Here is a 15,910-nt window from a genome sequence, read left to right as displayed (position 1 = left end):
TCACAAGCTCCACATGGTAAGCAGGGCCCACCATCTATCACATTACCAGTACAATAGAAATGAGCTTGGACTTGTAGACTCAGCTTTTAACTACTTACGCTGGCGGGGAGAGAAAGAATAGATCGACTATGAACCTGAAGAGAAAGGACGTGAAGGTAAACAGTGTATCAACTTATAGTGAATAATCAATCTCTACATAATCTCAGTTGCTGAAGGCCTTAAAGCGCACTTTGGGCCTGGAAATGTATCTCTCCTATGTTTTCACAAAGCCTCCAGACAATCCATCGTTAAATTTTATTTGGAAATGAAACATCCTGCTGCTGAGCACAGCAAGGAACCTAGTCATTAGTGACTCAAAACACATGAGATTATGTTTGCACTACTGTAAGCAGGTTTTCCACATGGCCCTGCCTGGTGTCAGAGCTGTTTTGGTTTCAGCGATTTGCAAGGCTGGCCTCTGGAAGTTTGTGAGGAAACGCTGAAGGGGTGCAACCCCATTCCTCGACTCTGTCTAACCCCCTCTTCCTGCCACGTAGAACCAGAACGCGCTCTACACCCTCTGGAGGTGATCTTGGCCACTTTTTGTTATTGCCTGTGTATGAGAGTACTCGTGGTTTTAATTAAAAATAGTTGTTTTCTCTCTGAATACCTTAAGGTTTTTCTGCAGTTACTGAACTCATCCCACTTCCTCTGTAATAAAAACGGAGGGTGGTTGAAAAATCCTAATTGGCCCCATTTTTAATTTCTGTTTCCTTCTGTTATCCTTCTAGTGCTTGATGACTTTGATCTGTTTGACTATAAGAAGAATTTATTTGTTCAACCATTGGCTAGCTTTTCCAGCATTGTTCAATGGTAGGGGCACCATTTTACAACCATGGTGTGGTAAAACCGTGCATTTATGCATAATCACCAACAGATATTCATTTCGAATGGAGGAAGTACCAGCGTTATTACGGAATTTTACGAATCGTTGCATTGTTACTTATGTGTAGCATTTTATGTTGCTAGGCTAACGAGTGTTTTGATGTCTGTCTTAAGCTGGGTCGGAGAACGTTTTTTTTTTTTTGCTCCTGTGTGGCGCAGTGCTCCCTCACCTTGTACATGCATGAATAACAAACTGATGGGGAGGCGCAGTGATCCCTCCGCTGTGTTGTTATTGCCAAAGTAATGTGCAGTAATTGAGCCACAGCGAGTGAAGACCAGCTGTGGACTGAAGACCTGCAGGACTCAGTCCTCAGAGCTCTGAAGCTGCTGCTGCTCAAAGAGCTGCTGAACTGAAGCTCCACTCAGTTCACTGATCCCTGAACCGGAGAATCAGCTGTTGGAGTCATGAACGCGCTGTTGTGTAAAAAAACGTTGTCGTGATTGACAACGTTTCTTACGTAGTTCCGTAGTGGAGAGTAGACTCTCTGCTGCCATATATACAATATCTGTCTGAACATTAACTTCATTTCTTTGAAGAACACAAAACATGTATGATGGTGGAAATTATCTGAAAATCATAATACAGACAGAATTATGGTCTAAAAAACACGAGGACAACTCCTCATATATTACAATATCCTCAGGAAATAATCTGCTCATAATTTTATACAAATTAATACTTTTACTAAATATTCCTGCAGGTATCAAGTTTATTATTTATGCTCATTTTACAGTGCTCATTTCATTTTCTGTGCTGTTATTGTTTTTCTGCAAAGATTGATATTTTCAGAAGAAGCTGCTTTTCCCCCTTTTTGTAATGGTATGTGGGCGGAGGTCAGTGTCCATACTACACGCAGATTGTAAGGATCTTAATGGAGGTGATCATCATATGTGTTTATGATTAATTTCTTTTCTAAAGGACACAATTGTTAAAACGAGCATAACGTTCTTATAGATCTAGCCGCTAAATTGCTATCAAAGTTCACCAGATTGATGGATTTAACTTTGAAATGTACAAAATGTTCTCTTTCGGTGGAGAATGCCCCCGGACCCCTCTACAGGGTCTGACATCCACACTCCATTGTTGCTCAAAGTCCTTTGGGAAACACTATCCCTACAAAGAAATCTACAAAAGGAGACTTTCTGAAAGTAACATACAGCTGTTTGCAGAGTGTGGGTTCTTTGGGCTCCTTATGCTGGACTGGTTGGCTCCCTGGTCTGTAGCAAGTCTTTCACTGTTAATCAGCCTTTAACTGTGTTTGTTTGGTCCAGTTTAGACTGCAGGAGTCTGACAACCGCTGAAAAAGAGGAAACAATTTGTTGACCTTTGAACACGTCTTTACTGTAGAAATCAACCAGGGAGAAGTAATCAAGACTCTACTCAGGTGGACAGTTAAAATGTAGATGGGGAAAATGACTTGGTCTAAATAATAAAAAAATTGTTTTGCTTTAATCCCTACCTTTAGTACTGTATGTCATGTTTCCCGGTGTGTTTTTGTGGTGGAGGCGAAAATGTAATTTTGTTCCCCACATGTGTAAAGTTGGGTGGCATCAGATTGAGATCTTCACTGTATAAGAACAGTAAGACTGCAGCTAACGGTTATTTTTTTTAAATGATTATTTTTTTCGATTAGTCAATCCATCTAAATAATGTCTTTTCAATTAACCTAACAATTAACTTCTGTTAAGTCCATTAATGCTTTGGTTAACTTACCAATAAATAATATATATATATATAAATAAGAGCCCAAGTGTTGTCTCCCTCCGGGACTCACCCCGTTTGTCTTGAGACGCGGCAGCGTTTGTGAACCTGCACTGCACATTCGCTGATGCAACCAACTCCGTTACCCCGGACCTCGCCTTGATGACAGTCTCTCTATTGCTCTGCCACACACACACTACGCACATACGCCACTCATATAACATGTGCATACCCCAGAACGGGAGTTGCCCATATTGAAAATGTTTAGTCAAAGATTGTAAGTAATCATGAAAAAGTACTTGAAAGTACTTGATGTGGAAAAATGTCCCCTGTGACAGTTGATATATTAAATCATTACATCTTTCTGACTTGAGTTAACTGCTGCAGCTGCAGGTGGTTGAGGCAGAACCCTTTTCAACTATTTGCTATCCAAGGGCAACTAATGATTATTTCCTTTTGGGATTAATCTGCTGACTATTTTATCCATGAATCAATTGATGGATTAACTGATCCTGCCTGTAGCTCACACAAACACACACTCACTTTTGTCATCCCCCTAAGCCAGGCAAGGTTGTGTGTGATTTTCCTAATGGGGATAGATCAGGTCAGTGTGTGTCTGTTGGTAAATTAGAGGTTAGTTGGTGACTGGATAATGCATATTATATTTGTATTGTACACACTGCTGCTCCCCCATTTACTTGTGTCTTTAAAGGTCAGCAAGCCAGGGACATTGATGTATGATCCTGCAGCCAATGTACTATGATCACAGCAACCGACTGCCTGTGTTTGAATATTTACCTCTGACGTGGAAACAGTTTTACTTTTTATGGTTGTGTACTTCCTGCACAATCCAGCTGCATGTTTGGCTCTGATTTTATCCCTTTTCAGAACTGAGATCAGTTTAGTTTGTCAGTCTGGTTCTTTTTAGTCACTATAGCTACAGTTTCAGATCATTCTTTGTGTTCTGTAACTACTCACATTTGATGATGCTGGTAACAGACATCCAGTCTGTTCTATTTCACTGAGCGCATGTTAACATAGTTCACTCATGTGTAGTTTACCACAAAGCAAACATTCTTCTTCTTGATAGGAGCAAAATGTAGGTGATAAGTATTGACTGGTTCATTGCACTAAAGGTTTTTGTAAACATCAGAGCCAATTTATATAATGAGTACAAATTTAGTTTTTTGACATTAGTCAAAAAGATCACTGCCTTTTTTTTGTTTTTGCCATTAGGCTGTTTGACTCTTAGCTTAAGATTTAATCTGTTTAATGTTTAAAAAATATGGAGTAAAATAAGCATCAAGAATACACATCTTTTGAAATGAGAACATAAATCCAATAAAACAACCTGCAAAATTCAAAATGTCATGTTAAGATGCTACGTGGCATGTTGTGGTTCAATCAGAGACGCTATGGATACTTGAGTGCTCTTCAGGCATGACACTACAATGCTGGACCTCCACAATTCGATGATAAGGACCCTTGAAGTTTTCAGTCAGGCCACGGTGTCCTTGTCTCTCACTTGTTTTCAGACACTGGAAAATCTTCAGTGGCCATGTTTACATAAAACAGGGCTGACCTCTTTACCTACCACAGAAAAAAACAGAAAATCAAATGTGAGGCCAAAAGAAATGAAAGGTCTGCAGAGGGAGGGAGAGTGGAAAAGCTCTTTGGGATCAAGATCCAGTTGTTGGTCTTTTAGTGCACCATCACCCCTCCACAAATTGATTCCCATCAAATATTAATGAATGAGGACCTTAACCAGAGCCCTCTGAGCTGAGCAGAATGGAGACACTGCTTTGTCTACTTCTTACAAAATAACTGTCAACTAGAATGCCATTCAGTTGACTGCAAACCTCTGCCAAGGCCCAACAGCCCCTTTAAATTCAATCAAGCTGCACTAAATTGCACACACTCATATATATCTGCACGTCTTTTTTCGTCAAGATCCATGAATTATTGCCTGGGTAATCTGTGAAATATTCAAAAAACACTACAATTCAATTCAATTCAGTTTTATTTGTATAGCGCCATATCACAACATACATTGTCTCAAGGGCAATATTACAATATTACAGGGAAAACCCAACAAATCCCACAATGAGCAAAGCACTTGGTGACGGTGGAGAGAAAAAACTCCCTTTTAACAGGAAGAAATCTCTGACAGAACCAGACTCAGTTGTGGGCGGTCATCTGTCTCGACCGGTTGGGGTGAGGAGAGAAATGGGGAAGAGAGGAGAAGTGGGCAGAAAGAGGGTGGGAGGCGAGACAGTAGGAAGAAACAGGAAGAAATCTCTGACAGAACAAGACTCAGTTGTGGGCGGTCATCTGTCTCGACCGGTTGGGGTGAGGAGAGAAATGGGGAAGAGAGGAGAAGTGGGCAGAAAGAGGGTGGGAGGCGAGACAGTAGGAGAGAAGAGAGAGAGAGAGGACAGTTGTACAACCGCCGCTTTAATCTCTACCAGACTGATACTTATAATTAAAAAATACAATTATGTTGTTGTTATTATTAGTGATGATATTAATATTAATAATAATAATAATAATAACAATAATAACAATAATAATGATTGGTTTGGGTCCTGCAGCTCTGGGGTCAGAGATACACTAGGGGAGATAGAAAACACAAACAGGGTTAGTGACATGTACTGTAAACATATCGGGGGATAGAGGGGTAGTATAACAGTTGCTTTAATTTCTACCAGACTGATACTTATAATTAGTGAAAACTGACACTTATAAATACAATGATGTTATTAATAATAATAATAATAATAATAATAATAATAATAATAATAATAATAATAATAATTATGACGGGTTTGGATCCTGCAGCTCTGGGGTCAGATCTACTAGGAGAGAGAGAGAAAACAGAGTTAGTGACATGTAATGTAGATACATGAGGGCAGAGAGATCGAGAGATCGAAAAAGTGGGAGAAGGAGAGAGAGATGAAGAGAGAGATTTGATTTTTAAAAAACAATTTTTATTAAGATTTACCAGAGAACATCACGGTCCTCTACAAATGAAATGAAAAAAAAACACAACAACAAAAACACAAAACAAAAAAAATAACTGAAAAAACTGAATAAATCAGGTCATAAAAACAGAGTGAAAGATGAGCTCTCCCTCCTTTACTGAACACACAGCCTTCATCAGAGAGTGGAACCTGAAATCCACTCTCACTCTGGCTCTCACCAGAGACTGGTACATTTTTGGAGAAGCCCCGTGGAGGATCCTCCACTGTAGGTCTCCAGACCTCTTGTTCAGTGGAGGCTTGTACAAGAGTCTCCACACCGGCTTGCTGTCTCGTGGTAGTCTTTCCTTCCAGAACATGTCCTTCCCCTCACCCAGCGTCTTCCTGTGAGTGGCCAGAACATAGTTTCTGTACAAACCTTTTCCAATTTTCATGTGGAAATCACCAGCAGTGTCCGGTGAGTCAGCATGATGTATTAAAAAAACAATGTCCGGAAAAGGGTCTCCCGAGTCGGGGGCTCCGCTTCCATTAAAATAGTCCCACAGCATCTCCTTCTCCTCACTGTCCAGTCTGTTGTTCCACTCGTTCAGAATGGTCCTGGTGTGGCGGACAGACCGCAGGCCCAGCAAGGAGGCCACTGCCTCTGTGTTCTGGAAACCAGGACCAGCAGCTTCCACGATTCCCCTCAGTTTTGTCACTCCAGCTCTCGTTAGTCTCTCTGTGAGTCCGGGTCTGCTGCCATCGTGGAGATCCAGCCGGGCCCCCCACACCAGAGGCTCTTCCAGGAGCCAGAGCAGAGATGCTGCAGGTCCTAGTCTGGACCACTTAAAATGTCTCCACGCTTCAAAAAGTCCTTGATAAAAATGATACAAATTGATACAAATGCATGGACTAGTTTTTCAGCATCCTTTTGAGATAGGATGTTTCTAATGTTCTTGATATTGCGCAGGTGAAAGAAGGCTGTCCTAGAGACTTGTTTTATGTGTGAGTCAAAGGACATGTCCTGGTCAAATGTAACTCCAAGCTTTCTCTAAGTAGAGCTGGAGGCCAAGTTAATGCCATCCAAGGTAACTATATGATCAGATAATGTTTCGCTGAGGTGTTTAGGGCCGAGTCAAATGACCTCAGTTTTTTCAGAATTCAGAAGTAAAACATTATGTCATCCAGGCCCTTTATGTCTTTAAGACAGTCCTGAAGTTTGTCTACCTGATTAGTTTCATCTGGCTTTATAGATAAATACAGCTGGATATCATCAGCGTAGCAATGGAAATTGATGTGACGTTTTCTTATAATATTGCCTAAAGGAAGCATATATAAAGTGACAAGTATCAGTCCCAGTACAGAACCTTGTGGTACTCCATGTCTCACTTTTATATGAATGGAAGATTTGTTATTAACGTTAACAAACTGAAATCTATCAAATAAGTAGGACTTAAACCATTCTAGTGCTGTTCCTTTAATCCCAATGTGTTCTAGTCTCTGTAACAGAATTTTGTGATCGATGGTATCAAATGCAGCACTAAGATCTAAAAGGACGAGAATAGAAACATGTCCACTGTCTGAGGCCGTGAGGAAGTCGTTGGTAACCTTCAGTAGTGCTGTTTCTGTACTATGATGTTTGAGCAGAGGTTTAACTACTGCCACCTTAAAGGCCTTTGGTACATAGCCTGTTAATATAGATAAATTGATCTGATCTAATATGGAATTATTAATTAAAGGCAATACATCCTTAAATAACCTTGATGGAATAGGATCTAAAAGACAGGTTAATGGCTTGGATGAAGTGACAAGTGAAGTCAGCTCAGCCAGATCTATAGGGGAGAAGCATTCTAAATATAAATTAGGCGATACTATTGGTTCAGAAGCTACTGTACTGGACAGTGTGTCTGTGCTATTAGTGGGAAGAAGCTGGTAAATTTTTTCTCTGATGGTAATAGTCTTATTAGTAAAGAAGCTCATATCAAATCATTGCTACTTAGAGTTGGAGGAATAGACTGTTCAGTAGAGCTTTTACCCTCTGTCAGCCTGGCTACAGTGCTGAAGAGGAACCTGGGGTTGTTTTTATTTTCCTCTATTAGTGAAGAATAATAATTGGTTCTGGCATTTCAGAGGGCTTTCTTATATGTAATTAAACTATTTTTCCAGTCTAGGTGAGAATCATATAGACTATTGGCACGCCACTTCCTTTCCAACCTACGTGACGTCTGTTTTAAAGCACATGTCTGTGGAATGTAGTGAGGCTGCCGCACTATCAACAACATCATCAATTTGTGTGGGAGTAAAGTCTTGATAACTATCCTGCACTGTATCGACACATGGCAGTGGAGTAAATAACAAAGGAACTTTTTCTTTGAATTTACTAACAGCGTTTTCTGACACCTGCTGTAACAGAACTTTTCTCCAAATTCAGTAAAGTTAATAATGGAGAATTCAAATGTAACTAAGTAGTGATCGGACGGAGGGGTTTTGAGGAAATACTATTAGATTGTCAATGTCTAACCCATATGTCAGAACGATGTCGAGGGTGTGATTAAAAAATAGTGAGTGGGTTTGTTTACATGTTGAGTAAAACCAATTGAGTCTATGACCGAATTAAAGGCAGAACTAAGACTGTCGTTGGCAACATCCACATGAATGTTGAAATCACCCACTATAATAACTTTATCTGTGCTAAGCACCAACTCAGATAGAAAGTCTGAAAATTCAGATATAAATTTAGAGTAAGGGCCTGGTGGTCGATATACAATGACTACAATAACTGTTTTTTGACATTTCCAGCTTGGGTGAAAGAGGCTAAGAGTTAGGCTTTCAAATGAGTTAAAACTATGTTTAGGTCGAGGGTTAAGCAATAAGTCTGATTTGTAGATTGCTGCTACTCCTCCTCCTCGGCCTGTGGTCCGAGGAATATGAGTATTATTATAAGAGGGAGGTGTTGATTCATTTAAACTAACATATTCTTCTGGCTGTGGCCAGGTTTCAGTCATACAGAATAGATCAACGTGCTGATCAGTTCTCAGATCCTTCACTAACAAAGATTTAGATGGGAGTGACCTAATATTAAATAATCCACATTTTATTGTTCTATTCTTAGATTCATTTATAGCTTTTGTGTTGATCTTTATGAGATTTGTGTGAATTACACCTCTTTTATTTACCTTTGGTTTAGATAGTTGAAGTGGTCGTGGGGCAGAAACAGTTTTTATAGGGTATTGTAAGGGGGGCTGCTGTAATAGAAGCGCAGAGAAGCGTGTAAGACTGAAACTCTGCTTCCTGGTCCCAACTCTGAAATGTCACGGGTTTGACCGTCTAGGTAACCGAGTCAGGTTTCTACAAATGAGAGCTGCACCATCCAAAGTTGGATGAATGCCGTCACTCCGCATCAGACCAGGAATTCTCCAAAAGGTGCGCCAGTTATCTATGAAGCCCACATTGTTATCTGGACACCACCTCGACAACCAGTAGTTTAGTGATGATGTACGGCTATACATGTAATCACTGTTCAAGTTGGGCAGGGGTCCAGAGAAATCTACAGAGTCCAACATTGCTCTTGCATAAGTACACACAAATCAATATTCATCTTCATGACCTCCGATTGGTGTAATCGGGTGTCGTTACTGTCGACGTGAATAATAATTTTACCATATCTACGTTTATCCTTAGCCAGCAGTTTTAGGTGGGATTCAACGTCGCCTGCTCTGGCCCTGGGATACAGACTGTGGCCCCAGGGATACAGACTGTGGCCCCAGGGATACAGACTGTGGACGCTGGTTTCGCTAACTTCACGTTCCGCAAAACAGAGTCACCAATGATCAGAGTTGTTTCCTCAGCGGGTGTGTCGAGAGGGGAGAATTTATTAGAAACGTGAAGTGGTTGGTGGTGAACCGTGAGCTTCAGTTTAGGACAGGGCAGCTGTCACCCAGCTGCCCTGTCCTCCCGGCTGCTCGGGAGCTGCTGGGGGAGCTGAAGGAGCTAAAGAAGCTACACTGGAGCGGCTAGTGGGGACTGGCTAACAGTATCAGCGAATGACTTACTCCCCATGGTGCAGAGCTGCGCTTCTAACAGACTGAACCTCGCCTCCATCCTAGCAAACAAACTACACTTACTACAAGTATCACTATCGCTAAAGGAGGCTGAGAAATAACTAAACATGGAGCAAACAGAGCAGGAGAGGAAGAAGCCATTGTCAGCTGCTAAAGCTAACTAGCTAAGCTACGGTGCGGAGCGCAGATAAGAGCGTGTCAACCGCTGTGAGTTAGCGAGCGAGTCGCTAAAAGAGGAAGAGAGCTGTGAGTGTTTAGACTAAACAAGGGTGAGTGGAGCGGATAGTTATCCCGATAGTTTGAGAAAACCGCAGTGTTAAAGAGAGACGAGGAGGAGCGGTGGATAAACACGGTTCACAGGAGCAACAACAAAGGAAGTGACACAATACGTTACACTGTTTAAGAAAGTGATAATTTACTGGATCCGCCCCTTTGTGCATATCTGCACCAAAATGTAATGAGTTCTTTCTTGGCCCATGTCCCATCCTTCCAAGTTTCGCAGAAATCCATTGAGTAGTTTCTGCATAATCCTGCTGACAAAACAAACAAACAAACCACTTCCCTCTGTATGCGTGCTACAGTCGTTTTTACTCAGTAGACAGTCTGCATGTCTGCTATTTCAGGCTGTGGTCCAGCTTAATTTGATCTAAGTGTTTTCTGAGATTCATCCCCCTCTTTTCCCCAGATTTCTTAATTTGAAGACAAAGTCAACCACAAAACAAGGTCAACCACATAGTACCCTTCAGGAAAGCACAACTACCTTTTACCATCATAGACCTTTTTGCCCCACCTCTTTTCAAGCACTTTGCCCTTGGTGCATTACAGTCAACCCCCATGACATGCCTCTTACCCACTCCAACCACCAGGACTCCTCACTCTCCACTAGCTCACAGCTTTGGGTCTCTATCTAGACGAAAATCTCAGTCAGTGGGCAGCCGGGCCCCAGGGTGGGACCTTGTCATGGCATTAACATCAATTACCTAGCTTTGATTTTATTGGAGGCCTAGCTGAAAGACTTGCTCAATTACTTATCCCAGAACAGGGAGCCACACCATTCGACCTCTATCACTCTATATCCTTTTTGTGATCTTGATATCTCTATCTATTCTCTCTTATCAGCCGTTGGTGATGCAGAACACCACCTTGGGTAAAGGAGGCCCAGCAATGAATAATTGACAAGCCGAAGGCCATAAAGAGCATCAACCAGTGATGGGTGGAAGGTCACATTAATAACAAAAAGATTTGAGTAAATGTAGTTTACCAATTCCAATGGTTTAAATTGAAAGCGTAACCATGGTAATGTTGGTTCTATGAGTTGGCCATACAGTAAATGAAGCTTTTTAAGGTCAATATGCTCTTTGCCAAAGACAGTTTCTTTGATCAAAAAATGAAAAGCTAATTTGTGGATTGTGTAGCAGTCAGCTGGTGAACAGTTAAATGTTGTCATTGTCATTTTAACAATAATTTACCTTTTAAACAAATTAATCACATCCAGTTCTGACGCAAAGCTGTTATGCTTTTCCATTTACATTTTAAAGACTAAAATACTTTGCTAGGGCTGAAAGTAATGATTATTTTCACTGCCATGTAATCTGCTTCCATTTTCTCAACCATTTTAATTTGAAATGCCAGGAAACAATGAAAAATGTCTAAGAGTTTCACAAAGCATAGTTAATTACTGTTTTGTTTGGCCAACAATCCAAAAAGTAAAGAAAATATTGAATTTACTATCACACAATACTAAAAAACGGTAGAATATCCTAATAGATGACTAGCTGGAAATATGGAATGTTATGGAATGGAATGATTTAAGTTATTCAGGGTCATGAGGGTTGATTATTGTGAACATGCACGCTGTACGGGCTCATGTGCACCCGAATGAAAAAAGGAACAGAGAGAGGTCAGAGATCTGTCTGCCTGCTGAGGACAGTTAAAACTTTATGGATTTTCTGACATCGCACAGGGGCACTGATCCAGCGGCATTTTGCATTTTTGTTTGAGAACTACTGGTAGGATTTATCAATAAAAAAACAAAACATTTTTATTGATTGACAAATAAGTTTACCCTTTCAGCTCAAACTGAATATATTATAGTATAGAATAATGTGCTGTAGTTCTCTAAAACCTTAATTTGCATTTACATTTTGTAACTGGAAATAAAATTCACTGCCATTCGTGTAGGACTGTGAGACTGCAGGATCATGCCCACCACAGCTCTTGTCATAGCTCAGGGCCTCAGTTTGTACTTGAGACGTGATTAGTTTGCCACGAGTGATTTTTCCCTTCTCGAGTCGTTGGTTTCAACGGATATCTAGAAGCCTGAAGAGATATAAGTGTTCAGTTCATGAGGAAAAAAGAATAGTCAGAATAACTAACATAAATTTGTTAAACAAATGAATGTATTGTTCTTTCTTGTACCTGTAAATCATTTGTGTCAGATTTATTTTGGAACCTCTAATGGGCTCCTCTAGATTACCAAGCACTTTATTAGGAACACCACATGGATCCCGGGTAGTTCTTCCCTTTAGTGTCAAACGGTCTCAGTTCTTTGTGTCATGGAGTCAACAAGTTATTGGAAACATTCCTCTGAGATTCTGTCCCATGTGGACATGACTGTCTGCTTCACATTCAAGCCGTTGTAGAACCATCAAAGTTGGATTTGTTGTTCACTCTGAGATGCTTTTCTTCTCACCACAGTTGTAAAGAGTGGTTATCTTAGTTACTGTGGCCTGTCAGCTCCTACCAGTCTGACCATTCTCCTCTGAACTCTCATCGACACTCCGAGTAAAAACTCTAGAGACTGTTGTGTGTGAGAATCTCACTAAAAGCAACAATCATGTCACTGTCAAAGTAACTGACAACACATTTTGTGATGTTTGATGTGAACATTAACTGAACCTCCTGACCAGTATTCATAGGATTGTGTTGAGGGTTTTGTTTGTTACAGAGCAACAGATTTTCAGTCTGGCTGATTATTGTAATAGGTTTTTTTTTCATGTTACGCGCACACACATTACGCACTGCTCCATTCCTGACAGGAGAAACGCCACTCATATAACACAAGCTTTTTTGGACGAAGTTTCATTTTCTGCATACCGAAGAACGGGAGTTGCCATCACGTAAACAGTGCGATGCATCAACGCATTCTACGCAAAATCAACGAATTTATGTAATCTATGTAATCGATTACGTCGACCCGTCTTTGCAGCCCTAATTGTCCGATATTATTGGTCTGGCTCTAAAGACCAATAGCAGGTGTCCATAGACTTAATGTAGCAGAAGTGTTGTATTGAAGTATGTTTTCTAAAATTTGACAGCATATCGGTTATGGGTCTTCCTGATTACAAATAATCGGTATTGATATCGCCCCTGAAAAAAACATATTGGTTGATCGTGTGTGTGTGTGTGAGAGAGAGAGAGAGAGAGTGTGACCTTCAATTTAAGATCGCCTGTATCTCACATAATAGTGAAGCTGAACTGCGTTAGCAACACTCAGCCTTAGTCTTTATCAGTTTATGTTCCACGTCAACACTTAGCAGCCTCTTGGGTCTTGATGGAGTTACCTAAAGTGATTCCCTACCTATTTGTTGCAGAGTGGATATTTGGATCACAGCCCGTCTCTCAAAAACCATCTCCCCCATCCTCCTGAGATGACAAAACCAGCTCACTGTATTAATCATGCAGGAGACTATACCCGCACAGTGTTAAGATTGAATGGCAAAGTAAATGGTTTAGAGGAAAGTAAATTGCCAGATTGTGGTATAGTGTCAGACAGGAAACATACGCAACGAAGAGCTGGATGCAGATGGTAAATAGACGTGTGGGGAAAGCCAGCAACCTGAAATAGCTATCAACAGCCAGGGGAATAAGAGAAGGGGCTGTTTGGTTTTGCAAGAATGAATTGTATGTAAAATATCTAGAACATTGATTCTGCAGGTTTCCTGTAAATCAAACTGCCACTGAGGCAGTGATGAATGGCAAGCAACCTACCCACGTTTTTAGTACATCTAACTTTGAGGTCATCAAAACGGGAGACGGGCCTCTCCAGGTGGGATCCAATCAGTTGTTGTGCCTATGTGAACAAATAGCATAATCATAATCCTATAGGTTTCCAGAAATTGAGTGACACTAAGCAAGTAAACTAAGATGGAGTGAGGGGGTTCCTTTTTCAAAACTTTATCTGAGCAAAGGCCCATTCTCAGACTTTGGAACCTCAGTGTGGTATGGACTTCTAAACATTCATGAGAGTACATAGTACATTAAAGTTTCAAACAGATTGCATTTATAGTGTAAGAGTAGTTTGAAAAAATTATTCTAGCATATTTCATGATTTACCTAAACACCAGTGGCTGATGGGCTTTGGTAAGAGCATAAGTGACTCATGAGAAAATAGGAGTAATTGTTGCCAAAATATGCAACACTTTCTGTTTTGACTGTAACCTACAGGAAGTTGTTCCTGCTGCTTAAAAAGATCCTTGATGAAACCCTGTAACCATTAATCATTCAAAATACTTTTTGGTGGTTAATGGTTCAACAGTTAATCATGTACATCCCTAGTTACAGAAACAGACTATATAGCTGACACATATAGGCTGAAAACGGGAAAAAACAAATTTTTGCAAATGTAAAAATAAGCGAGTCAGACAATTGCACTGGACAATAAAACGGGGGCGAAGATGTCACAACATCTAAACAGCACAGTGAATCTGCTGCTTTTTCAGTCATAAACACCATATTAGAAGGGCTCAAAAAGAAAAGAGACAGAGAGTAGAATTTCTCAAACAATGCCAGTTAGACCAGTGGAAAAGACAGTTTTCAGAAGCTGAAAGGGGTTGAATCCCAGGACGGAAATAAATGTGGGGGAAAGTGTTCTATCTGTACTGCAGAGACTGATATGATCCTAATAAGCATACACGTTATACCATGATGGTTGTGGAGAGAATCTACTTATTGATTCAAAATAAATGAGTGTTTAGAACAATAACAGATCTTGTGATTTATGTAAATGGATACATATCCACCTTGAAATTAAAATTAGGTTTTATCCTGCAGGGGCTTTGAGCTCTAACAAAGAGATATCTGTTTACTTCCTTACCAATACTATAAAATGGTTATAGCAAACAAAAAGAAAGGGGGAAACATTATTGTCCATATCGCCCAGACTTAGTTGATACTTGTAAAGAATGTGGTCATTCTTGTCTTCTTAGATCTGACATCAAATCCCCCATGCTGGTCAGAGGTGGTGAACTCATTACAGGGGGAAAAAAGCTGCGGCCCAGCAGCTCTAAAGCCCTTGCTTGTTGAATATTTAATTTCACTCAATAAATAATTTAAACTTGGTACGAAATAATGGTGGATTCCTTTTAAAATGTCTATAACCAATGGCTAATTGAGTGAAAGAAAAAGTGGAGCTGTATTCATATTCACTATGACAACAACAGGTTTTAATTTCACAATTAACAAGCTTGACTTTCTCCAAATGAAAATAATATGCCTTTGTCACTGATTCTGAAGCTTTGTTTAAAAATATGATGACTTCATTGCACAGAACTGAAAGATGCACTAGTCTGCTGTCAATTTGGTCATTTGGGGACAAGCTCAGCAAATGTTGTTACTAATATTGATTATCAATGCTAACTCCGTGTACTAAACAGTGTTAAATGTGTGGCAACTGTTTGACCTGGTTTATGGGTCACTGGTGTTTTTGTGTGTGCATCAAATAACAGAAATACAGTACATTCAAAAACATGGAGGGGTTCTATAACATTTGAGACGCATCTGCCAGAATTTTGTCATATGTTGATTGAATGATGCATTTTATCGTGACTTAAAAAAAAGGTTTGGGTACATGGTTTACTGTAGGTAAAACCACTTGATGCTAAATTGACCCACTTGGGATTAAATCCCAGGATAATTGCTGTTTCAAACATGTATGCTTCAGCAAACAAGAAAAACTTGTGCCCGTGTGATTGAGTGATTTTGACCCACTGTTTCAAATCACAGGTTAAACCAACATTTTTCTCTGTCCTGTTAGGGTGGAGAGGTCCACAGACCAGGTCATCAAGCCAGTCAATGTGGAGGCCTTGTCCAAGTGGGTGGGGAAGATCCCAGGAGACGTGGTGAGGGACATGGCTGTCATCGCACCAATGCTGTCCAGACTGGGCTACGATCCACACGCCAACCCTCCTAACTATGGCAGGCCTGACCCCAACGTCCTGGACAACACCAGAAGGGTGAGTACAGTCTGACAGATATGTTCATCATTT

General features: G+C 40.4%; 1 protein-coding gene across 4 annotated transcripts in view; it reads left to right on the top strand.

The window, feature by feature from the left end:
- The window catches only part of tpst1 (tyrosylprotein sulfotransferase 1), a 46,740-nt gene that overhangs the window by 13,676 nt on the left and 17,154 nt on the right, over window positions 1-15,910 (top strand). For all 4 annotated transcript variants that reach the window (XR_004787270.1, XR_004787269.1, XM_035621635.1 and 1 more), the window contains exon 3: window positions 15,679-15,877. Coding sequence is in view for 2 of the 4 variants with exons in the window: in XM_035621635.1 (XP_035477528.1) it covers window positions 15,679-15,877 (199 nt within the window). In the remaining 2 variants the exon portion in view is untranslated. The remainder of the gene's footprint in view (window positions 1-15,678; window positions 15,878-15,910) is intronic.

This window comes from Scophthalmus maximus, chromosome 11 (genome assembly GCF_022379125.1).
Source record: "Scophthalmus maximus strain ysfricsl-2021 chromosome 11, ASM2237912v1, whole genome shotgun sequence".
NCBI classification, from domain to species: domain Eukaryota; kingdom Metazoa; phylum Chordata; class Actinopteri; order Pleuronectiformes; family Scophthalmidae; genus Scophthalmus; species Scophthalmus maximus.
This window is presented reverse-complemented; position numbering and strand designations above follow the sequence as displayed.